The following is a 26,957-nucleotide window of genomic DNA, read 5'->3' as shown; positions in this document are numbered from 1 at the left end:
AGTAAATGAATAAAGTGACAGTCACAATAACCAGAAACAGGCATGATAATTTTTCCCCTACCCTTGTTCAATAAATATTTATTGAATGGAAGTCTGTGTAGATCAGAACTTGTTGAAGACAATTGAATGTTCCCTTTTTAGCTAGGAAAAAGATACAAAAAGAGATGTGGGCTAAGTATATTTTCAAACATTGCCCATGTTCAATATTCTCACTGGTATTTAATAGCAATTTTGCAATATTTTTTCCTTTATATTTACTATAACTAAGTGGCACCCACCTCCACAAAAGTCCTACTCTACTGTTTCCTGGTGTAGATGTGATCCCTCAATCCTGAAGGTTTTGTCAGAAATTTACAAGCTTTGGTTGATTCTACTAAGCTGAAAAGGCTTTTAATATGGTATCCATAGTGGATTGTGTCTGCTTTCTAAGAATCACCTTAGGTAGCGGTCCGAGTGCTGGATTTGGAGACAGGAAGTCCTAAACTCATTTCCCACTTCTAAAGCTAGCACTTTTACTATGGGAAAACCACAAAACCCCTCCAAGCTTCAGTTTCTGAATATTAATAGCTATGGTACCTACCTCACAGGGCTTTTCTTATGGTTTAAATGAAACTCAGAAAAACCTTAGCTTAAGAAGGTCAAGGTCTCTCACTGCATCCTGGGCCATCTTCAGTCATCCTGATACACATCTGGCCGCTGGACCCAGATGACCCTAGAGAACAAAATGAGTCTGGTGACTTTACACAGCCTCTCTCACTCAAATCCAATTCAGTTGCAAGTCATGTCATCCTCCTCCTGATGTCATGATCCTCTTTGAGAATGAAGGACACACCACAATATAGAGTGCTCTGCAAATTCTAGAGTGCTATTAAAATGTCTGCTATTATTATGACCAAGACATTGAGGAAGTAATTATAACCCTACCTAAAGCCTTCATCTCCTCTTGTTTAGACTGTTATAATGTGTCTATCTATCCATTCTCTGCCTTCTCCTCTCTATCCTCTACACAGGTGTTGAATTGATATTGTAATAGTTCAGGTTTGACCATGTTATTCTCATGATGAAAAACATTCAATTACTCTCAGTTGCCTCTTGAATCAAATAGAAACTGCCCTTTGGGGCATTTGAAGTCCTTTACAATATGTCTGCAACCAATACTGGAGGTTGATTTTGTAATGGACTCTATGTTCCATGAAACCACACTGATATTCCATCTCCCACCTCCAGGCTCCTGTACAATTTGTCAACCCTTCCTGGATTCCTGTCCCTCTTCACCTCTTACCTCTTGCTATACTTTACTACCTTGAGTTTGATTCAAGTGCCACTTCCTATAAGAGGTCTTTCCTGGTTCCTTATGATAAATTTTTACATTTAATTATAATAGCTGTGTTTATATTTCTTTCCTTAAGTAGAATGGAAACTCCTTGAGCACAGGGACTGCCTTCATTTCTGTCTTTTAAAACCAAGGTTTAACACAGTGTCTGATATATAGTATGTGCCTAATAAATGCTTATTGGATCAAATTGATCTTTCCTTGGTCCTCTTTTCTTTTTGCTTTATGCTATTTTACTTGATGATCTCATCAAATGCCATGCTATAGCTAACTGTCATCTTTATGTACGTTATTCCCAGGTCTGTATAATTAGGCCTATTCTCTCTTCTGAGCTCCACTCTTGTATTGACAACTGACTATGTTGAACTCATAGGCACCACATGTGTCCAAAACAGAATTGTTCATTTTTCATCCAAAAATTTCCACCTTTTGAATGTTCCTGTTATTGTGGAGGGCACCATCATCCTTCAGTTTCACTTTCAACTACCCCCTCTTACTCATCCTACATATTGGATGCTTTGCCAAACCTTGCCATTTCTACCTTAATAGCAAATCCTGTATATGTCTCCTCTCTGGTCACTCAAACATCACATTTGTTCAGTACATTTGAATTATAGTAAGAGTCTTCCAATTGTTCTTTTTACTGCAAGTCTTTCTTACCTCACTTTCCCCACTCAGATCTTTCCCCCTCAAGCCTTCCCCAGTCCATCATCCACTCAGCTGTCAAAGTATTTTTTTCTAAAGCATAGGCCAAATCATGTCACTCACCTACTCACTAAACTCCAATGCTTCCATTTGACCCCCAGCACTAAATAGAAAGTTTGACATTTAAAGCTCTTCACTACTTGGACCTTTCCTGCCTTCACAGTCTTCTTATACTTTATATTCTTCTACATACACAATGATCCGTCTATACTTAATGTTTCTCACTCACAATACTCCATTTCCTTGCCTTTGAACTAGCTGTTTCCTATGCCTGTAATGCTCTGCCTACTTAGCTCTAGTATTAAGAGAGGTATAAAGCTGTGATCTATGGGGTTACCAAAGGTCATCATCACTCTCAGGAAGGACATTTTGAACAGTTCTCAAATAAGAGGTGATGATGTCTTCTGGAGGCTCCTTTTTTTTGACTGAAATTGCACTGATTATGCTTTGACCCACAATAATTACCACAGGATATCCTAGATGAAATGCATAGCAATTCAAAAGTTTTGATAATTCAGAAAGGAAAAACAAAGTAGAAAAACAAAATAGAACGATGTCTATTGCCCAAGTTATGGAGTACACTGGTAGGCAATCTTTGGAGGCAATTAGGTAACATGGTACTTGGAATAAGGGAGCTGTGATTTTGAAACTTGCATTAGACACTTACTAGCTGTATGACTCTGGGCAAATAAGTCACTTCAGTTTTCTCTTCTTACTCTCAGTTGCCTCTTGAATCAAATAGAAAAAAGTAAGTGGGGCTAATAATAGAAACTACCTCTCAAGGTTGTTGTGAAAATAAAGAGGTACTATTTGAAACTTTATAAAACTTAAAGCGTTATATAAATGCTTGCTTTTGTTATCATTATTAATATTAGATCCTATACTTTCCAATGGTAATTGAATAGTTCATTTAAAACTGGTCTAGATATCTAAAAAAAAGTCAGTGATTATAAGAATGTAGGATGTTTGTTATGTTAGCACTGAACTCAAGTAGTCACTAACTTTTCTTAGGGGATTATACTGTTTTTTTTTTTTTAACAAACTGGGATAAGAATAGTATTAATTTATGTCAGTAACAAAAGTATAGATGTTGTGTTATAAGCATCATTAAAACAAAACACCAATTTGTAAAGTATCTCTGGATGCTCAGGGACTATCTTGGGAGTATACTTTGAAAATTATTGATTTATTTGATGCCTCATTTCTAAAAAAGTAAATGACACTTATATAAGGTTTGCAATTTGCCTTATGTATATAATTTAATTTGATCCTCATAACAACCTTTTGAAGATGATATTACTGTCTCCATTTTAAAGATGAATAACCTGAAGTTGAGACCATAAGTTACATTCCCATGATGACACAGCTAACAACTGAGAGGCAGGATTTCAATCCGAATTCTCCTAACAGGCTCAATCTGTGCTTTTCTCATTATACTGCTTTACCTCCTAGTTATCCCTATAATATAAAGGAACAGAATATGAATGGCTCTAAGGTCTGCAATATTTATTTGCAATGGCAAATTCTAAAGTACAGAACTTAATAAAGCAACTTCTATTCCTATAGGAATACAATTTTCTTATATATCATGCAGGCAAATGTGAATTAAAAAAAAAAAAAAAAAAAGAGAAGCCACTAATGAGGAAGTGGTGGTTATCACAGACCCCAAAGGTAGAGAATATTTTAAAGATACAAATGATTTTTAAACCTTAAGCATTTTAAAATGCCAATATACAATTGAAATAATAAGTAAATATTTTAAACATTTTGTCATCATATATCTCAAGATTCTTAAAAGATAAAATTTATGAGTATAGGCATAATAATTCCCTCTCAAAAGGATACATATTACAAAAAAGACAATATTGAAGACCAAAAATATAACTATTTACAAGGGAAATATGAAGGTTAGTAATCTCTTAAGGCATGAATTTTCAATAGTGATTTATTTTTACAAATGGGGCTTCAAATAAATCAGTAATTATCAAAGTATAATCTCAAGGTAGTCCATGAGCATCCAAAGATGGTCCACACAGTGGTATCTTAAGTAAGGATGCATATAACACAATAACATCAGTATTTTTTTGCTACCAACATAAGTTAATATAGTTCTTATCCCACTTTAAAAAAAATGAACAGTAATAATTTCATTGGTCTTTCATCACAAATAGCACCATTCCTTTTCTTAATTCTAGTCATTCCTTTCTTTTACATAGTGATGACCTGTAAGAGTGCATTGGCTGACCAAAAGTCAAGAAACTAGGGAAAAAATAAGAACCACTCTTTAAATATATATATATATATATATATGTGTGTGTGTGTGTGTGTGTGTGTGTGTGTGTGTGTATACACACTTTATTTACTTTAGCATTCATTTAAGCTTTTTTCAGTTCCCAAATTCTCTCCATCCCAAGCATTTAGAAGGCAAGTTACCTGATATCAATTATACATACAAAGTCCTACAAAACATATTTCCACATTAGCCATGTGAGCACAAACAAGCAAGAAAAATAAAATGAAAAAAGTATGCTTCCGTTTGCATTCAGAGTTCATCAATTTCTGAGAAGCACTCTTACACATGAATAAGATTAAGTAGGATACAAACTTCATTAATTAAATCAGCCATCTAACAAATTCTTTTTTTGTTTCTTTTTTCTTAAGTTCATTTTAAGATTATGTAGAGAACCTTTCAGAATATGATCACCTGACCCTCAACCATTCTGTAAAGACATTCTTCTATTCTGGCCCTTTTGGAAAGAATTACCTGCAACCACATCTCTATTAAAAAATATGAAATTTCATCACTCATTCAGTTGTTTAAGAGAATCTGATTTATCCCTGCAGGTACTTCAGTAGGACAGGTGGTGGCCACGGACAGAGATGAGCCTGATACACTACATACTCGTCTGAAATACACCATTTTGAAGCAGATTCCAGAAAACCCAAAGCATTTTGCAATCCATCCAGAAACGGGTGTGATTACTACCATATTTCCACCTGACAGAGAAGTAAATTATTTTCTAGTTTCCTGAGCAAGCAACACCACTGGGATGGCTATCTGGCCTCTGGGTGGTTGCTTTTGGAGTAACTGTGGTGCTTGTTTATTAGGAAGTCTGTTACCTGTTCTCTGAAGTTCTTTTTGTATGCTTCTAGAGTGTTTGGAGGGACATACATGACTTGGGAAGGTCATTGTCATAAGTATCATTCCCTCTTCGCTCTCATCTCTCCCTTTGCCTCTCAGTTTCTCTTTATGAAAGCATAAAATCCATGGTTAAAATCAGTTATTATTCATAAAATTGATATGCTCATCTTAGCAAAATCGGTGGTCATGTAAGTTTAGATTGATTCCCTTAATATTTTAATAATTCTCTCATAACTTAAAGAAAAGAAAACTTTGAAAAGATAACAAAGGGGAGGTAAAAGATTGCAACAGTGTTGTTACAATGTTTCTGGGAGACAGGAGATAAACTATACAATCTAAAAAAAGCAAGTTTTTAGAATAGCAGATAACAACAAAAATATGAGATTCAGTAATAAAAAAATCAAAAGATGAAACCAAGTAGTTTCCATGTCCAAAGTGAAAAGGAAATTTCAGAAAAGGTAAAATTTTTAAATCCCACTTATAAAATTGTAAAATGTAAATTTTAGCAAATCAACAATTTTACAAGTGTGACAGAAAGTCAAATTGAAATGGCAAACATGATGAAGCTTCCTGCTTTATCTTCTCTTAAAAAATCAGAAATGGAAAGGCCTTGTTTAATAGAGGAAGTGAGGATAGGAAGCAAATCAAAATGTAGGACCTGAAAATAGCCAAGCAAAAATCTACGAACTTTAAATTAGTGAAGAATTAAAGGAAATAGCCAAGTTGCTCAGCTTCTGCCTATGAAAATGCATAATTGAGCCTGAATCCAGAGAAGGAGCAATAACTTGAATGTCACCTAAAAATTTTCAAGAACCACTTAAGATCAGAATTGAAAAGTACTTTCTGATCCTCCTTTTTAGCAAGTAGATCAAACTTTTCTCCATGGGAGTTTTGTCTTGATCTACCAAATGGATTTTAAAGCATTGCTTTTGAATGTGTTGTTAACGCTTACATCTGACTAACTCGGCCTTCACATTTGTAAGGCAGTTAGGTGGTACAATGAGTAGAGTATTGGACTTAGAGTCAGAAAGGCCTGAGTTCAGATTTAACCTCACACACTTGCTTAGTTGTGTGACCCTAGGCAAGTCACCTAACCTCTCAGCATTAGTTTTCTCAACTCTAAAATGGGGATAATAATAATAATAATGATACCTACTTCCCTAGGTTGCTGTGAGAATTAAATGAGCTAATACATGGAAAAGGCATTGCAAATCTTAATATGTTTTATTAGCACTAGCTGTTATTATTATTTGTCCCCCAAATGTTGCAAGTTACATTAGATGATGTGTATGCTAACTTTGAGTATTTGTCTGTAACAGGAATGAGGAACATTACAGACTTTGATTTTTTTTTTCCAGGCATGTCCTACGTATACATTGCATGTGGAAGCACGAGATATGGCTGGCCAGAGTTTTGGTTTATCGAGTACAACAGTACTGACTATTAACATTAGAGATGAAAATGACAATGCTCCAACTTTCCAAAAAACTTCTGTAAGTTTCACACTGCACCCCCACTTCACCTCAAAATCTGATAAGTTTATGAGACCATGACTGTTCATTATGGATGACTTCTGTTTAGTGTTAATACCAAATATAGTAGCAGAATTTATATGGGAAAGAAAATAATACTTTTAGAGAAATATGATAATCCCCTTACCTCCAAACTGATGGGTCAAAAGTTTCAGAATATTGAGAGAATTATGTCTTTCTGTTATCTTTGGAGAAATCTTGAGTTTCACTACAAGGACCTTTCCCTTTTCCCTGAAATAAACTCATGAGGTACTGGCAGATGATTAGTTTGGAATAGTGGAATAGTGGAAAGTAAAAGAAATAAGAAATTATAGAATAGTAACTATGGATCATTCATCTAGTAGACCATTGAGTCAAGAGTGAATTGTTGTCCATTCTCAAAAAGGACCAAAAATGACATTATTATGTTGGGGTCAAGGTACAGTGTATCTTACTTGGAAGGCTCTACCAAAGGTTGGGAATGAGTAAAGTAATCCATATGAACAAGTGTGAATATAGATGGAGGAGAAAGATAGACTAAAACAAAAGGAAGGAATCGAGAAAATAGAAGTCATAATAAGGGAAAATAGCAAGTTTAGTGCGAAGGAGCTAAAGAGAAAAGTGAAAGATTTAGGAGGTAGTGTGCAGGAGTGGAATTTCTAAGTTCAGTTCTACTCATAAATCCCAACCCTTAGCGGGATTTAAAGAAATTATTTATCTAAGTCATATAAATAATGAAATAATATAGTTTATAACTTTACTTCAGGACGTTAAAGGGTGACGTTACTTCCTTTGTCCAACTTACTTTCAGTCCAGGTTTTTAATTGGTGAATGGAATAGTTCAATATTTTTCCCTCAGCTATGTACCTGTAGGAGGAAGCTAATGGAACAAACAATAAAAGTGGCATGTTTATATATGTATATGGTTTCTCAACGTACTAAATCTAAGTTCCATTTAAATAGTATATGACATAGAGTATACTAATGCTATGGTGTTGAGGGGAAGTGATACTACTCAAACTTCACTGTGTAAGTGAATAAATTCATTTTGTATAAATTTACATGACATTCTAATCCTGAAGGAATCATAATATCATAGAATTTAAAGTCATAAGGGTTCATAGAGGTCATCCAACTTATCTCATTTCATAGGTGGAATAACTGAGATAAAGGCAATTATCTGTGGCCACACAATTAGATAATGACAGAACCAAGACTTTATTTTTTTTTTGTCTTTATTAATTTGTTTACTTTTAGTTTACAAGATTCAGTTCCACAATTCCTTGAGTTTCAAATTTTCTCTCCCTTCCTCCCCTCCCCCCGCCTCATGACGGCATATAATCAAGTATAGGATCTGCAAATACTTTCACATTGGACATTAGTCAGGTTATAAAGAAGGATTGTATCAGATGGAATGAACAATGGGAAAGAAGTAACAAAACCAAACAAGACAAAGAAAAAGATCAGGTAGTTTGCTTCAATCTGGATTCAAACTCAGTTCTTTCTAGTTCTTTCCCTGGATGTAGACATTTCTCCATCATGAGTCTTTTGGGCTTGATTTATAACCCTGCGTTGCTGAGAAGAGTCCAGTCTATCAAAGTTGGTCATCAAACATACATTGTGTCTGTAATTGTGTACAAATTTCTCCTGAGAACTAAGACTTTAAATCATATTTTCAAACTTTAAATCCAATAATCTTTCCACTAATAATAATATTAGTCAACATCAATGATACTTTATGATTTACTCAGCATTTACATATTTATTTAATTTGATCCATACTGTTTTGGAATCAAGGGGATGCCCATTAATCGGAGAATGGTTGAACTAGTTATGGTATATGATTATAATGGAATACCACTGTGCTATAAGAAATGATGAGTAGGATGATTTCAGAAAAACCTAGGAAGGCTTAAATGAAGTCATGCAAAGTGAAATAAGCAAATAGGTTCCCAAGTATTTTATATTGTCTGCAGTTATTTTAAATGCAATTTCTCTTTCTATTTCTTCCTACTGGGTTTTGTTGCTAGTAAATACAAATGCTGATGATTTGTGTGGGTTTTTATATCCTGCAATGTTGCTGAAGTTGTCAATTGTTTCATCTAGTTTTTTTTAGTTGATTCTCTAGTAAAATTAGTCATTTTAATGAGTCATTTATGTAAACTGGGACTTTTAGGAAGTGTTTGTCTTATCCATGTTTCTATAATTGTACAAATAAAGGTACTCTGTATACACACACACATTTTATATAATACGTACATATATTCCTCCAGAAATCTTTGACACTACTGATATATTATTACTAATCCTATCTAAAGAAAGTGGAATATGCTAAAAAGAAATATCTGGATATGTTCACAAGAGAGGGAAGAGAGCAAGATGGGGAATGTTTAATGAAGATTCATAGAGAGAAAAAGTGATCTGGGATTTAGTATTCAGATAGATGGAGAAGAAATGGGAATTAAGCATAATAAAGCTCTAAAATGCTATTTAATATTGTGACTTGACCCTTAATATCGATGCCCTTTATTTGTGTGGCCTTTTATCAATCCCCATTCTTCTTTGACACTGTGTATCACCTCTTCTCCTTGATCTTCTCTTCTCCTTAGGTTTTTGTGATGGATGATGTTTCCTTCCAGTTCTCCTCCTACCTGTCTTACTAATTCTCGATCACCTTTTCTGGATCTCCATATAGAGCACATCTAATAACTGAGGGTATCTCCCCAAAATTGTCCTGAGTCCTCTTCTCTTCTCTCTCTGTGTTATTTAATTTGGTGATCTCATTGACTCCCCATAGATTCAATTATTATCTCTGTAGATAAATCTCAAATTGATTTATCCCTCCATAACCTTTCTCCTGATCTCTAGTCCTCTGCCTACTGGATATACTGAAGTGGGTCTTCTGTAGACATCTTAAATTCCACATATTCAAAGCTCAATTCATTATATTTTCTTCAAAACCTTCCCCATTTTTCTAACTTCCTTATTAGCATCAAAGGCATCACCATCCTCCAGTTTATAGAGGCTTACAACCTCTGTGTCATCTGCAACTCCTCACTCTCATTCCCTCTTATACAATCTTTTGCTAAGTCCTACTAATTCTGTTTTGATGACATCTCTCATGTATGTTCCTTTTTTTTTTTTTAAAGCAATTGGGGTTAAGTAACTTGTTCAAGGTTACACGGCCAGTTATTTCTGGGTGTGGTGCTAAGTATCTGAGCCCAGATTCGATCCCAGGTCATCCCAACTCTGGGGCCAGTGCTCTTACTCACTGTGCTACCTGGCTGCCCCGCTTTTTTCTTTTGACATTGTTACTACCCTGGTATGGGCCCTCATCATCTCACCTGTACTATTGCAAAAGTCTGATCTTCCTGCCTCAAATCTCTCTCCATTCCAGAGCATCTTCCTTTCAGCATCAAATTGATCTTCCTGAAGCAAATGTCTGACAATGTTACTCTACTCACATACCCATTCAATACACCCCAGTGAATCCCTATTTCCTCCAGTATCAAACACAAAACCCTGTGTTTGACTTTTAAAGTCCTACCTTTCCAGTATTCTTATACCTTACTCCCCAATGGCAGTGACTTCCTTGCTAGTTTTCACTCAAGACACTACAACTCCCTACTCTAGGCATTTTTCACTGGTTGTCTCCCATACTTAGAATTCTCTCCCTCTTCACCTTTGGCTTTGGACTTCCTGGATTCCTTCAAGCTTCAGCTAACCTCCTACTTTCTGCAAAACCTCTTTTCCAGTCCTCCTTAATGTTGTCTTACCTCTGAAATGATCTCTAATTTATCCTGTGTATATCTTGTAACTACATAGTTGTTTTCTTGTTTTCTCTCTACCTGCCCTGCACCCCCTCTTCCCCTTAGATTTTGATTTCCTTGTGGGACAGGTATTGTTTTTGCCATTCTTTGTATTCCAGCACTTAGAACTCATTAAGCCTGACACATAGTACTTAATAAAAATTTGTCAACTTGACTTGCCTCTTTTGCTGAGGCCAGGAGGAGAGCACAAATAGTGTGTTCCTCTTAGAAATTATGTATATAATGAAATCAAAATTAATTTTTTTTTCAGTATGTGACAGAGGTAGAAGAAAACAAAATCAATGTAGAAATTCTGCGCATGGACATAGAGGACAAGGATTTACCCAACACTCCTCATTCAAGAGCTAAATACATTATTCTAAAGGGAAATGAAAATGAACAATTCCAAATCACTACTGATCCTAATACAAATGCAGGCATCTTATGTGTCGTCAAGGTAAATAAACTGCAATGATAAGGATGAGTTTTTATCATCTCTAATCTATATCTATATTGTGATTTCAAATTGTTATATTTGTGTGTGCATATCTATACATGTATGTATATGTACCCTCCACCCCTACATATATACTTATACAACACTGTATGTAGTTAATTAATGATGAGTTTTTATAACAAAAATTCTACATAATGGGCAAGTTTGGATGGGTTGCCTTCTATATAATTGAAGGGAATTCCCAACAGAATCATTTGAGTATTTGAATGTGGTGAGTTGTATTTGCAGTACTTTTGCTTTTTACCAAAAAATTCAAAGTGTGTCTGTGGTTCTTTAATGAATTACTAGAACTCCTTAGCTTACTGGGCTTATGCTGTCTTAATGATCTGTGCCTTTGCATGAAACAAATGGAGGAAGCAATATAATATAGAATGTGAGACTGTTCAAATTGTAGTGTTCTGTCACTTCTTCAGCATTTCTACTTGTGATTAAGAGCAGAATAAAAGAAGACTGGTGCTAATCAGCCAAACCTAAGAAGTAACATAGGAAACATTTGCCTAAACTTCAGAAGTTTGCATTGGAAAGTCTATTGAATTAGTTTCTAGAAATCTTATCTTTTATTTTGAGCACATCTTTGCATCTAGCTCTGTATTTTTCCCCCCTTTTTTGATTCCTATGCCTAGAAATTATAACCCAGATAACAAATGGGCCTGCTATGTATATTGTTTTCTACTAACTAACAAGTTACATTTTATTGAACAGCCCCTGGATTATGAAGCTGCTCGGCAAGTTATTCTACAAGTTGGTGTAGTTAACGAAGCTGAGTTCTCTAAAGGAACAAGCTCTAGAGGTATTGCGACTTGCACAACTTCTGTTATTGTCAATGTCAAAAACTGTGACGAGGGACCTGAATGCCAGCCTCCTGCAACAGTTATATCATCTAAAGATGGCATGGTGGCTGGGAAAAAAATTCGTGGATATGTCGCACGGGATCCAGAAACCCAGAGTAGTGAAGGCTTGAGGTATGCAGCTTTTGAATCGTATTTATTTTCAGTTGTGCATATAGTTTAGTTGGGAATGTGGAAAAGGGGACATGCATTTCCTATAAGGATGGATCTCTGAATATATCGTTTTCCATTTCATATCTGCTAATTAGGTATCAGAAGCTAAAAGATGAAGATAATTGGTTTCAAATTGATGAAAGAACAGGAAACTTGGTAACCAATAAAGTCCTGGATAGAGAGTCAGCATTTGTAAAAAACGACCAATACAATATCACAGTGCTTGCAATAGATCGTGGTGAGTACCATATATGACAAATATAATATGTTGCAGAACTGCAAAGTTGGATGAAATTATCTACTGTAATTGTTTCTAAACAGAAATCGTTTCCATACCATCCCTGACAAGTAGTTATCCAGCTTTCACTTGAAGACCAACTCTGATGAGGAACCTACTATTTCCTATGATAGTTGATTTCACTTTGGGGACAATTCTAACTTTCAGGAAGGCTTTTCCTTCTAGGGAACCTAAATGTGCCTTTTTATAGTCACTGTCCAAATTCTGCTCTCTGGAACTGAATAGCCCAATTTAAATCATAATGTGGGGGTATAGATGGAGAGGACATACACTGGATGCAGGATAAGGAGACTATTTTACAAATCCTGGTACAGACACTTTGCACTTCTGCACCTCTGGAAAGAACAGTTTACCCCTTTGAGATTCAATTTCCTTATCTTTAAAATTGGAATAATAACACTTCTCTGACCAATCTCATACCATTGTTGCAAGAAAAAATGTTTCCTAAATCTTAAATCATTATAGAATTTGTGAGTTATTATTATTCGACAACCTTATTTCTAGTATTTTTTGGGGGAGAGGGGGCGAGGCAACTGGGGTTAAGTGACTTGCCCAGAATCACACAGCTATTAAGTGTCAAGTGTCAGAGGCCAGATTTGACCTAAGGTCCTCCTGTGCTCTATCCACTGCTCTACCTAGCTGCCCCATCTTCTAGGATTTAAAGGTAGTTGTCATGTACCTCTTAAGGTTTCTCTTTTCTAAGCCATATATCCCTAATTTCTTCAATTGATTGTTGTATAGCAAGGTCTAGTTCCTTTATCATTCTACTCTCTTTACTTTGGAAAATCACCAATGTTCTTCCTAAGATATTATTGACTCAAACTGAACATAGTACCCCACATGTGATCTGATCAAGGTAGAGATGATCATATTTCTCATCATAAGTAGTATGACACTCTTAATGGAACCTAAAATTGTTTTTAGCCCCTTTTTTAGCTATCATGTCATTCTGTAGACTCATATTGCACATATAGCCTACTAAAGCCCCCAGATTTTTTTCATACAAATTGTTATATAACCATGAGTATATCTATCTGTCTGTCTGTCTCTCACAAACACACACACACACGCACACAGAATTTTGTAATTTATCTGTTGAACCCAAATATAGGTGTTTATATTTATCCCTTTTAAAATTAGTCTTTTTCATTTGGCCCATTCTTTGTTCAAAGAAATATTTTTTGGTTGCTGTTATTCAGCATGTTACCTTTGACTCACAACTTTGTGTAATCTGTAAAATTTATAAGCATGTTGTTAATGACTTAAACTAAGTATTTGTAAAGTGTTGAGCAGCACAGGAACAAGAAGAGACCTGGAATATTCCACCAGAAATTACCCTCCACCATGTCATTTGATCACTAATTAATCACTACTTATTGGTCATTCAAACTAATTCCACCTTACTGTACTATCTTAATCTAGTCTACATCCTTCTATCTTTTCCTAAGGATTAGAATAAAGAAATTTTGCCAGATATATTGCTGAAATCTAGGCAAATTATATCTAAAATATTCTCTTTATCCATATGCACCACAAACCAAGTCAGAAAAGGAAAGGAAGATAATCTGGCCTGACTTGCTTTTGGAGAAGCTTTTGAAGAAGAAATTTGAGTATTTTCCCTTTTATTTTGAACCTCCCCCCCCCCCGCCCCAAACCCCACCCCAGGAATCAAGTTTGTGCTTATAAGCCTAGATAGTCTGAAGACTTCATGTTCTTTGCCTTCCTAGAAAATCTTTCTTTCACCTTTCTACAGCCCTGTAGTATCTCTCCAATTCTCCTTTGTTTTTCAAAGATCATGGAAAGTGGCTTGGCAAGAAATGTGTCTATTTTGAAGTTCTATATAAGTATCAGCAGCCGCAGCAGCTGCTACTACAACTGCTACTATGTGTCAATTATCTTAGTTCTCTGGCCTGTACTCATGTGGCCCTGGTGATCGAACTTCATTAAAGCAGCTACGTGCTCTCTTTTCTCCTTACTTGTCTTGGACTTTCTGTTAGAACCATTTCTGTACTCCTATTCTCTCACTAAAAAGCATTCTTCTTGTGAAACAAAAGTTAAATAAGAGATACATAAGCCTATTGTCTCTTTTATCATCCTTTGATGACATCCTTTACCATCATTGCCTCTATCTTGAGCCTTGCACAAGAGCATGTTATATACCTGAATCTTATTACTCTTTTGATCTTTCTCTTGCCCCCCAAATGAAGAAAACAGCCCCTCTTGGTTGTATTTAGCATTTGTTGCCTACACTAGCTCACCCAGATCCAGTATAACAGTACAATTTTTTAGGACTTCGCCACTCTTTTGTATTTTTTTTTATCATAGTCATTGCATACCATATTTCTTAAACTTTAATTGTTGTGATCTGGAGCCACTAACGGTTGTCTACTTCTTTTTTCTGGGCAGGTAATATTGAGGGGTAGATATAGCTTTGTTATGATTGTCTTTCTAGGGGTTCTTATTGATTTATAATAATCCAAGGTGTCCTGGAACAAACTATAATTCTTCTATGGCTCCTGAATCCTTTTTAACAAGACAAGGAGAAAAAATCCCTGAACTTATATATTTCAACAAATATTTTTAAGCACTTACTATGTACAAAAACAGGGGCTGTCCCAGGGTATTCAGACCCTTGGAAAATATTTTTTCTGGGGTCGCTGTTTATATAATGAACTTGACTTTTAAAAGTAGTGCGTGATTTATGGATCCATGAGATATACTGATTTATCATTATACTGTGACATGAATATGAGATATAAAATTAAATTTTAATGTAGTTTAAAAATATAATTTCTTTTAAAGTATTCAAAATTCTCACTTACATCTTTGAGCAATTTCACCAAATCAGGGCCAATATAGATTTAAAGACTTGAATATAATTGTGAATTTTAAAAATATCTAAATTTTACTTTTGATTTCTCTTGCAACAAGTTAAGCGTATTCAATCTACTTCATAACTTCTATCTAAAGCACATTCACATATACTTGTGTTTATATTTGGTACTTTTATAATTTCACTAATATATATTAGCACATAGAAAAGTATACCAAAAGAGAGGACATGAAAATTCATAAGAAAGATCAATATTATAAGACTTAGGTTATGTTACCATGCAGCTCATGATTAATATATTTGATAGGGTTCCCCTATGAATTTTCATGAAAATGTCCTTTTAAATCATCATTGCATCTAAGGGTTTATTTATTTATTACTCTGCTTGTTTTATTATTTATTACAATAAAGTTTGGGGTTTTGACTTTTACTGATGACATTCATGTTTTTTATCACCTCATCTCAAGTTAATGTGGCACAATACACAAAATTACAATTTAAATAATGATCAAATGCTCAATTTTAGTGAGTGGTAAACATAACCATAATTGCAACTTCTTGTCAAGTAATTTTTTTTAATATGTCTCTCTTTCCATCGTTCAAATATGAGATCAAAATTACTTATCACTGTTGTCATGTGCACATTAAACATATACTTTTAAGATACCGGACTATCTGAGGCCTAGAGCCAAAAATTTCATAACAAGTGGAGCACAGTCTTGAAAAGAAGAATGATTTCATAAAATATGGGATGTATAAAAATCTTTTAACCCTTTAGTGGTTTAAAGGGCTGAGAGAGAGAGAGAGAACGAGAGAGAGAGAGAGAGAGAGAGAGAGAGAGAGAGAGAGAGAGAGAGATGGGAAAATAAATCTTAAAAAGAAGGAAGCAAGAATGATTACATGCCAGGCACTGTACTAAGAACTTTATAAATACCTCATCTGATCCTCACAACTCTGGTGGGTATTATGATCTCCATTTTACAGTTGAGTAAATTAAGGTAGACAGAGGTTAAGTGACTCACCCAGAGTCAAACAGCTAGTAAGTATTTGAGACTGTATTTGAACTCAGACCTTCCAGACCCCAGGACCAGCACGCTATCCACTGCACCAGCTTGAGGCCGATGGCCAGGTTTAGGAGGAAATATCATAGTGAGTTTGCTATGTCCACAAATCATCCAGGTATAGATGTTCATCAGGCCATTGCTATTGTAGGACTAGAACTCAGGAGTGAAATTAGGACTAGATAGGTAGAGTTGAGGATCATACATGTAGAGAAGATAGCCTTTGCCCTTCAGGTGCTATTATAGTGCCTTTCAGGAAGGAAATCTCAGATTTGGAAGGTCATTTAATCCAAGCCCTACCTAGAGTTGGATAAAAGCAAATGATTATGTAAATATAAAACTATATGTACATTAGCATTGGAATGGCTCTCCCAGTCCAAGTCCAATCAGAAGGCTTCTTCCTCTATCTCTCACCTAGCTCTCTTTCCTTTGTAGTCTAGGTACATCTTCATATAGTCTATTTTTTTTTTATTAACTTCTGTCAATACTTATACATTGCTTTAAGATTTTCCAAATACTTTTCCTTATCCTGTGAGGTAACACTTGGTAGTTACATAGCCTGTCATAAACCATTGGCATAGACTTGTTTTTAAAGGAGTAGAGGCCCTTTTTTTCCCTAAACACTTTAAAATATATTTGAACAGAAAAATATTTTAAATAGGTATAGTGGTTTCCTGCTATTTCATTGATTAAAGTCATAAAGAAAATAAGACTTGTTATTTTCTTAAATATGAAATATTTTCTAAATATTTCCTTGTATGAGTTTGATTGTGAGATTCTATCAACCCGAATATGGACATATAATTTAAAGCAATGGCTTTAATAATTTATTCAAAATAATATCTGTATTATTACATATGTATATATGTAGATGATGAATAGATGGTGATTTTCCAACCAAGGAAGTTAATCAGTTGTACCTTCATTTGTTCAATTCCCCAAACTAAGGGCTAGTTAATTTATGTTTTGATCACAAATGAACATGAGAAGGTTTACTCTCTATTGTTATATGTAAGTAATTTTGTCAATGGCCTTTGATCCAGTTCAGCTCTCTTAGCCAGATAGATATTCGAAGTATAAACAAAGAATATATTCCCAGACAATAGATTTGGATCAGTAAAGGAGCTTTAGATGATTTAGTGCAATCTCCTCATTTCAAATTTGTTATAAATTCAGCATTATCAACAGTCATATCAACAATAAAACATACTTAAAACAGGGTAAATATTGCCAATTTAATGATATGAGAAAAACAATTAAAAAGTAATTTTGAATTCACATCGAACTGACATTAATTTTTAGGCACTTAATGAGTAAGGTTTTTGCTCTTAGCATCAACAAAGACCTTTAAGGTGGACTGGTCTTTTCTCTGTTGAGTCAGTTGAGCCATTCTCTCCCCAGATTAAGTCACAAAGAGATTAGGTTATTTTTGTGGAAGGTCATAGTGTTAATAATGAGTGTCAGAGGTTAATAATAATGATGATGATAATTATATTATTATAGTTTTTTATGGTACCTACTATCTACCAGGCACTGAGCTAAGCAACTTATGAATATTATCTCATTGGATCCTTACAACTCTAGGAGTATTATTCACATTTTACAGTTGAGGAAATTGAGGCAAATCGTAAATTTCTGAGGATGGAGTTGCATTTAGGTCTTCCTGACTCTAGGCCCAGTGGTTTCCCCCTCATTGTGCCATCTCGCTATCTTAATTGCAGATCTGTTCATTTAACGTAATAATAATGAGTTGACGCCGATCAGTTTTCCTTCTAAGAGTTACTATGCTCCTTTTTTAGATGGCAGATCATGCACTGGAACATTGGTAGTACGTCTGGAAGATGAAAATGATAATCCACCAGTAATTCAGAAAGAAGTGACAATTTGCCGTCATGGGGATGAAGGCGGCACGATAGAAGCTGTGGATCATGATGGACCAGCAAATGGTCCACCTTTTGAATTTATATTGGATAATCAGTCTAGTAAACTTTGGACAATACGAAAAAAATCTGGTATGTAGAGATGTGAAATATTTCCACTTGCAATTCACTAAAATCCTTGTCTTTTCTTATTGTAATGAAAGTAGTTGGCATTCATTGGTATGAGTCAGTTGAGCCATTCTCTCCCCACATTGTCACAAAGAGATTGGGTTATTTTTGTGGAAGGTCATAGTGTTAATGAGTGGCAATCTCAGATATTATGAAAAGATAAACGTGTGTTATTTACAAAGCTGTCTATACTTCCCTACTCTGCCAATTCTTTAATGAATAAGGTTTTGAAGAACAAAAGTGTTGATGTTCATATAGGAATATGTAGTTTGTTTGTTTTGCAAATGTTTCAATACTAACATCAGATAGAGACTGAGCTTTTCTCTAAAAGTTAAGGGAGAATGTTGTTTCTTTTATCCTTAAAATAAACAAGTAATCCCAAATAAAAATACCCACTTGTCTTTTCTTTTTGCCTAAGAACTTCTATCAAAATACAAAAATTGGTTAATAACTTGCATTGAAAGGTCTTGTTAATATTATGTCAACACTTCTCTTCTCCCAGATACATCTGCAATAATTCATCCAAAGGAAGGTCTCAAGAGTGATATTTATTCAGTGCCCCTTAGAGTACAAGATCGGCATGGCCTTAGTGAATTATCTCACTTACAAGTCAGATTGTGTGATTGTACTTTACCAAGTGATTGTAAGATGAATCCTGGAAGTCGGGTGAGAGATATAGAACCTTCAAATATACATCTTGGAAAATGGGCTATCCTTTCCATGGTTCTGGGTTCTGCACTGCTGCTGTGTAAGTATAATTATTTACCTTGTATTTCCTCAAATTAAATTAAATGTGGGTTTGTTTTTTTTTTTTTGGTGATCATCAATACCTTTTCATAATGTCACCCAATTTATGAACTTCTAAAGAAATAGAATTACAAAACTAGATGGGGACTTAGATTTCATGCTGGACAATCCTCTCACTTTATAGATGAGGAAACTTAGGGTCAGGCAATACTTGAGGGAGGTGGGTGGAGGATAACTTAATATAAATCTACCATTATTTTTTCTTAGTCTGAAGTGTCAGATAGTTCTGACTGTCATGTTTGGGGATTATCTGTACACCACTCTACCAAAAAAGAAGTACACCTCATTTTGTAGCTGCCTAGGACTGTTTCTGTAAAAGTCATATAGATTACCTCCTGGCCATGGCCTTAGGGTTACTCATTGTCCTCCTTAAGGGGAAAAAAAGGAAGATACATTCCTGAGGATGTTACTTAAACCTATGTTTGACTATCCATAGAGTTATGCTTCTGTTTTAGTTGGCTGATCCTGCACTAGAACATTGGTCTGGAAAATGAAAATTATAACTCACCAATTAATTCAGAAAGATGTGACAATTTGCCATCTATAGCTATTCAGATATGAAGTAGTAATTTTCTTAAAATAAAATTAAATGCCAGAGTCTATGTTTACTGTGGCTCACTACTCTGCTATGGGATCATAGAATTATAGATTTAAATCTGGAAGGGAGGTGATCTAGTTCAATCTTCACTTTATATGTGAGGAAACTGAAGTCCAGAGTGGTCGTCACTTGCCTATAGTTGCACAAGGAGTAATAGGCTGGAATCCAGGTTTTCTGGCTTCAAATTCCATTCTCTTTCCACTGCTCCATGCTGACTGTGAATTGAGTCTTTTACATTTGAATATTTAAACTTCCAACATCTAACAGGTGCCCCATCAGTCACTCCAATTGGCATGACTCTAGAGCTGCCCCATCAGCCAAATGCATCTTACTTGACCCTAGAGCCCACCTAAGACTATTAGCATGCCCTTAGCCTAATTAGAGAGCATACATAGGCCAGTAGATACTAACCTCCAGTTACCCACTATTGTCATGTAACTTACTACCTCTGGGTGCCTTGGTGGTTCACTCAGGTTATTAGCAATTGTAACTAAAGCTTAATGCAATAAATTAAATTTATGTACCTTGAAAAATATAGATATCTTATCATGTGGTCCCCTTTGAATATAGCAACTCCTGCTTTAAATAGTGTCACTCTAACTGGGTAGAAGTCATGCACCTTGAAGTAAAGCTACTGTTCAGGAAATCATTTCAAGGTTCCAGGGGTGGGGAACCTGCGGCCTTGAGGCCGCACATGGCTCTCTAAGTCCTCAAGTGGAGCCATTTGAGTGAATGTGGCCTTGAGGCCGAGGCTTCTTCATTGTGAAAGGATGCTGTGCAGCAACTGGACAGGGCTTCAGATAGTCTTCATTCAATGTGCCTCATTCTCCCTTATGCTGTTTCATTTCTTGTATGCAGTGGAAATATAATTGATGGATGTTGGAGAGGGAGGTGGGAAAGTGGAAAAGAAATAGAAGATAGCTCCTCCAAGGAGTTTTATGGTGAAGTTGGATATTCAGATCGTGTCTATATTTGCTTTTGTTTAATTGCTCTATTTCTTAATCATTATGTTTTGAACTTATGGTTTGTTTTTGAGGTAGTAGCATCGAGTAGTGGAGAAGATCCTGGATTTGGAACTAGGAAGATCTGAGTTTAAAGCCAGGCTCCAACACTTATTAGCTGTGTAATCCTGGAAAGTGATTTAATTGATTTCTCTAGGCCACAATTTTCTCATTTATAAAATGGAGATAACTTGTAGTGCCTGTTTCATAGGGTCCTCATAAGGTAGAGTTGACATATAGTATCAAATAATGTATTTATAAAGCATTTCACAAACTTTAAAGCCCAATGTAAAGTCAGCTATTACTATTTAAACCAGTGATAGATTAGTTTGATGTAATGAAAACCTTCAAAGCGTATAATTGTTTCCATTTCTCTATATAGCTGTAGACCAAAACAGTTGAAAACATATCTCCCAGACTTTTGGAGCATTTTATTTTTTAAAAAAATTAATTTTATTTTTAAATACTTTCAACTAGCTGAGAACTTGGAGAAATGGGAAGGAGTTTAAGGGTACAATAGGAAGTAGGAGAGGGAGAGACCTGGATGATGAAGCAAATGGTGGAGATAGTTCTTCTACCCCAAATGCTCCCCAAAGGGAACATGTGATAATGGGGCAGGGAGGGGGTGGAGGATGGAGTCGAGGTTGGAGGACTTGGAATCCAATTTCATCTCTTCTGCTTACTATCACCTACGTGACCTTGGGTATGTCTCCTTCTCAAAGGAAAATTATAGAGAAGAGATGGTTTCAATTTCTGAAAATAACTCAAGAGCTGGATACAGTCTAACTCTATGGAAAATCTGTGATATTGTTTTTGTGGATACTTCTAATAGTACCAATCAGAACTCCTGTATTCCTTTCCCTATGTCATTTTTCCTCCCTTGTTTTCTCATGAATCTCCCTAGAAAAAATTATATACTGGGTGGCTTACTATTGTTCTTTTAACTTCGTGGCATCAAAGTATGGCCTGTAAGCTGTCCATAAAACATCACTTGGGCTTAGAAGCCAACATTTCTCTTGTTTCTTGGCTTCGGTGCTTATTAGTTTGTTTTGTCATATATTTTGTCAAGGATCTAATTGGGTACATTGCCAATGAAGAGTATGAATGAATCCATGATCTAATTCTATATTTTTTATTTAATTTTCTAATGTTATTTTAGTTATGTGACAAAGTCATTGTTTTACTTAGATATAGAAACTAAAATACATGAATTAATTTGGTAACATCTTTTTACAAAGTTCATGACTCTCTTTCCTAACGTGTCTACAACAGCAGCAGGAGATTTTGTTTTGTTTTATTTTTTTAAATTGTAAGAGGTAGCAAAGTTCTTGAGAAGAATCCACAGTTCTATCAATAAACTAAGAATCTTGGGGGTATCCCCAGAAGAAGACGTTTCAATAAAACAAATGGGAGGTTTCACTCAAGTACTTTGTTTTAGGTGCCCTGTTTACGTGTTTCTGTGTTACCACTAAGAAGACAGTACAAAAATGCTTTCCAGAAGATATAGCTCAACAGAATTTAATTGTATCAAACACAGAAGCCCCAGGAGAAGAAGTGACGGTAAACATTTTAGATATTTTTGGGGAGTTGTTTTTGATTGTATGATAAATTTCAAGGTGATATTCAATGATCTCCTTTCATAGTTCATATTTTCTTCTTTATTGATTATATAAACATGATACTTGGCTCAATTCTTCAGGAACATAGGGCATTAAGAGAAAATTATTGGGTTTCCCCTCCACCCTACTCCCCCACACACATAGTTGCAATTGAAGTAAATAGTTAGTGGAAGAATGTGGCTTTAACTGAATGACAGTATAGATTAATGAAAAGAGTTATGGACTTGGAATCATGAGAGATTTAGCTTCTAATCCTGACTCTTATACTAAAGGTTCAGATATGGGCTAGTCACATCTGCTATGTGCTTCAAAGAGGCTTTCCTCATTTTATTTGTAAAATGAAAATAATACGTACTATCTAACTCATATGATTATTGCAAGGTTCAAATGAGATCCTAAATATAAAATGCTTTGTAAGACTTAAGACATTATATAAATATGTATTATTATGTATGTAATCTATGTATATTTAGCTATATATGTATGTATATACACACATAAATATTCATATCAGGGTATGTGTATGTATGTATAAATATAATATACAGGATATATAATTTATATTATGATGTATAAGATTTTAAAATATATATATACACACACATACATATACACAGATACATATATATTCCAACTCTCGCTTAACCATTATTATGGAGGGGAGAAGTTATTTGAATAATCTAAAAGAACATATGATCTAATTTTCATTTAGCTTGATATACACACATATACATATATTCATATATATACATGTATATGTTTATATATTTTACTTTGGACAACACATACTCAAGTGGAAGTGGGAACATAATACTCAAGTGGAATCAACAAAAAAAAGAGATATTATAAAGGAAATGAGATGGTCAACAATGTCAAATACTACAGAAAGGTCAAGAGTAATAGTGAGTAGTGGGAAAAAAATCCAATAATTTAGAAAATAAGAGATTAGAAAAAATCACTTGGAAAGAGCAATTTTAATTGATTAATAAGGTCAGAAGTCAGATTGTGAAAGGATGAAGAGTGAGATGTAGGGAAGTTATGGCAATGACTGTTGATAATTTTTAAAATAGATTGTGATAAAGAACAGGAGGATAGCTTAAGGGAACTGTATAGTCATTTGAAGTGTTTTCTCCCTCCCTTCTTCCCCCCCCCCCAGCCAAGCTTATAGGGATCATGGAAGGATCCAGGAGATAAAGAGAGATTTAAGATTAGAGAAGGAAAGGGAGTGATTGAAGACTTGTGAAGAAGAGAAGAGAAAATTAATCCGTAACTTTGAGTTATAAGGCACTGAAAGGTTAAGTGACTTTCTACCAGGATGGTGCACTATGAAGATGTGTCAGAGACAGGACTAGAACTCGGTTCTCTTAGACTGTAAGTTCAGCCTTCCATCCAACAAGCCATGCTTCCTCTCTAGTTAAAAAACTATTCAGATGAATAAACCACTTGAGGTTTAGAGGTATTAATATATTTAAATTTAGCTCACTGTTGGATTATTGCAATAACTTCCTGACAATTTTCTAGACTCTCCCAAAGTGTAATACACCCTATGTGTACCTGCCAAATAAATGTTCTTACCAGGATCACTGATTAGGACTAGAAGGCTACTTAGCACTAGAAGCCTAGGCTGCCTGCTATTACTCTGGGAAAGGCTATAGTGAAATTGAAGATTTAAAAGTAGGGGAACAATTTTGGAACAGTCACTGTGGAGAATGAGATAGCAAATCTGTAAATAGGGTAGGAGGATGGCCAAACAGCAGTGAGGGGCCCCCTTGATGTAGTGCAGTATAAACTTATCATTGTTTCAATCATTTTGATTTCTTAGTCTCCAACAAAGCTTAGTAGGGCAGGAAATGGAGAGAAAGAGCAGGATGAAGTGGATTGCCCAAGGCTATAATTAGCAAGTCATTCAAAATAGAAGCTTAAGTGAAGACCTAAAGTACTTAGGATTGTTTAGCCAGAAAAGAGAAGATTCTGGTAAAAGTGATAGTTTTCTTCAATTACTTTTAGGCTCTTCTGGTTGGAAGAGGATTAGGTTTGCTTTGTTTGGCCAACCCAGAGGGCAGAACCTGGAGAAATGAATAGAAATCACAAAAATAGAAGTTAGGCTTGATGTAATGATGTAATTAGAACTGTATAGAAGTTCAGTGGAAGGAAATGGTGGTTTGTACCTCACAAAGGCTTTAAAGTACTTGTTAGGTAATTACTGGTTAGAATAGATAGCTGCTGAGATCCTTTCCATCTCTGAATTGATGCAGTTCTGAGTTCACAAGATTCTGGTTTTTTTTTAAGTAGCAATAATTTTCCTTCTTCCATATTTATAGTATTTGTTTGAAGCATTTTATTTCCTTTTTGAGTTTTTTTTTCTTGCTTTTATATTTGTGGTCCTTTTTTGTGGTTAATCTGTTTATCTTCTTGACTTTTATTGAGGTATGGTCTTTCAAAATTTATGTTAAGTCTTTTTCTTATATTTTCCTTTCATTTTCCTCTTTGGTCCTCTCCTTCCACTATTGCAAAGAGTGGACTCCTGAAAAACTTCAGCTTCTTTACGTTAGGCAATATGGGGTTATCTGCTGGGGTCGCTACCATGAATAGCCTCATGGAAGAGAGGATTGGCCCCATGTGATTTTCCAGTCCTTTTTTCATTAGGGTCAATGCTGCTCCTCTCTAGCCTATAGTACTGGGTGCTGTCACTTCAAGTTATGCCTTCATTCCCCTGTATTCCTTTGCCTTACATGGCTAGGGGAAATGAATGTCTATTGCTTCTTGTGGGATGGGGGAGGTATTTTAGGCAGATAAACCACAGTCATGGGACAGTCTTACATCCAGGTCCCTAAGTAACAAAACTAAAGAGGTAAGTTGTGTTTACTATAGTAGGTATATAGATTTGTCTGGGAGAGTGTCACTGAGTGAAAGCTCTTTATGCTAAAAGTTTCTGGTGTTAATTTTTTTTTCTTTTAACCTTGTGTGGGAGTGGAATTTTCTGCCTTCTTGTCTTATGGAATCTGCTGTAATTACTATATTGTCTGCCATTAGTTATTTTATTTTGAGGTTTTACATGGAAGACATTAGATAAAGCTTCCATTCTACCTTCTTGTTGGTCATGTGACGCAGTATATTTTTTGGAATAATAATTTAACCTCAAATAAACATCTTTGCCTCTTATATACATAGTACAAAATCCTTTAAATCTATGGAAATAACAATAAAATGCCAAATTGTTCTTTTATTGTGCAATTTAGGCCTTTTATGTTCACAAATAGTCATCATATTTGACATTTTAAAGGGTCCTCGCTTAATTGTTTTCATTTCACATTAGGATTTTAAACAAAAAAAACTAAGTAACTTCTGAATCTCATGATTTTAGATTGTTGGATATGAAATATCAAAACAAACTATTAACTATTATTTTATATTGTTAAAAAATGTTATCTTTAGGAAGCAAATATTAGACTCCCCACGCAGACTGCAAACCCCTGTGAGCCAATTATCTGCACTGGGACACTTAGTGGACAGGGGACCAAAACTGGTGGACAACAAAGTTTTGAAATGGTAAAAGGTTACACCTTGGAATCAACCAAGAGTGGAGGACATCAGACACTGGAATCGTATAAAGGATCAGGACAGGGACTGGTGGATACCGGGAGATACGCCTATACTGACTGGCATAGTTTTACACAACCTCGCCTTGGTGAAGTAAGAGCCTATTATTCCAAGTTCCTATTGTGTGTGTGTGTGTGTGTGTGTGTGTGTGTGACTTCATAATGTGATCATCCATATAACAAATTTCAATGAGTTTGATGTTTCTGGTCATCCTGTTACTCTAAACAACATTTTGCCACAGTTTCATCTGATTTTACAGTTCATGACTTGTGGTTTCCTTGATTTATCTTAAATTCTTTTAGAATCACTTTTTAAAGTGGTGTTATACAAAGGTATCCAGTGTAACTATGTGCAATAATATGTGTTAGTGAGGAATAAACAGTTGACATCTTTCTTGCTTTAATACTGTCAATTACATGAAATTAAATAAGTTTACATAGTGATGACCCTATTGTAAATTTATCGTAAATTTTAAATATGTGTGATGCATTTAGGATAAGCATCTAACACTAAAGCACAAAATATATGTGGCTATCAATTGCATTAGGTGATGGATGGGGAACTTGGAACATTTGACATCAGCTAATGATATCAGCTAGATGGTTAATGACAAGATTATTTTGATTCTCCACTTTTCATTTTGACTAATGTCCAAGTTTATCACCAACTGTAAATATTATCCAGTTTAAAGTATTCAAATAATATAGTTCTGTAGCTCCATGTAACTTCAAAGAACACATAACCTGCCCTGAATATGTGAAGCATTTAGTTAGCAGACAAATAAAAACCTCAAATATTCGTGGGTTTGATTGGAAAAATGCAAGCTAGCTTTTATAATAGATATATAATTAAATTTATACTTGTGTAAATCACTAGAAACATTTATTTGCTAAATATTTATTTAAAGTATGAATATAATTTAGACCAATCATGTGCATTTTTTATATGTAGGAATCCATTAGAGGACACACTCTGATTAAAAATTAAACAATAAAAGGTAAATCAAAGAAATTTTTTTATGTGAATATGTTTAGGTGTTTTTAAAAAATAATAATAAAATGTGTTTTTTTTTCG

At 34.9% G+C, this 26,957-nt stretch overlaps 2 protein-coding genes across 3 annotated transcripts in view; both read left to right on the top strand.

The window, feature by feature from the left end:
- The window catches only part of LOC138170484 (desmocollin-3-like), a 375,256-nt gene that overhangs the window by 155,886 nt on the left and 192,413 nt on the right, over window positions 1-26,957 (top strand). The gene's annotated exons all lie outside the window — the stretch shown is intronic.
- The window catches only part of DSC1 (desmocollin 1), a 42,296-nt gene that overhangs the window by 12,497 nt on the left and 2,842 nt on the right, over window positions 1-26,957 (top strand). The window contains exons 7-16 of one of the 2 annotated variants that reach the window (XM_069099844.1): window positions 4,883-5,046; window positions 6,539-6,673; window positions 10,772-10,957; window positions 11,720-11,979; window positions 12,114-12,256; window positions 18,010-18,222; window positions 18,761-19,006; window positions 22,103-22,224; window positions 25,719-25,976; window positions 26,835-26,880. In XM_069099844.1, coding sequence (XP_068955945.1) covers window positions 4,883-5,046; window positions 6,539-6,673; window positions 10,772-10,957; window positions 11,720-11,979; window positions 12,114-12,256; window positions 18,010-18,222; window positions 18,761-19,006; window positions 22,103-22,224; window positions 25,719-25,976; window positions 26,835-26,870 — 1,763 coding nt within the window. In that variant the 3' untranslated portion in view covers window positions 26,871-26,880. The remainder of the gene's footprint in view (window positions 1-4,882; window positions 5,047-6,538; window positions 6,674-10,771; window positions 10,958-11,719; window positions 11,980-12,113; window positions 12,257-18,009; window positions 18,223-18,760; window positions 19,007-22,102; window positions 22,225-25,718; window positions 25,977-26,834; window positions 26,881-26,957) is intronic. The other variant, XM_069099843.1, reaches the window with a different exon arrangement.

Source organism: Petaurus breviceps, unplaced genomic scaffold, assembly GCF_028583685.1.
Source record: "Petaurus breviceps papuanus isolate PSGF00001 unplaced genomic scaffold, PetGlider_PUasm1.0 38, whole genome shotgun sequence".
NCBI classification, from domain to species: Eukaryota; Metazoa; Chordata; class Mammalia; order Diprotodontia; family Petauridae; genus Petaurus; species Petaurus breviceps.
This window is presented reverse-complemented; position numbering and strand designations above follow the sequence as displayed.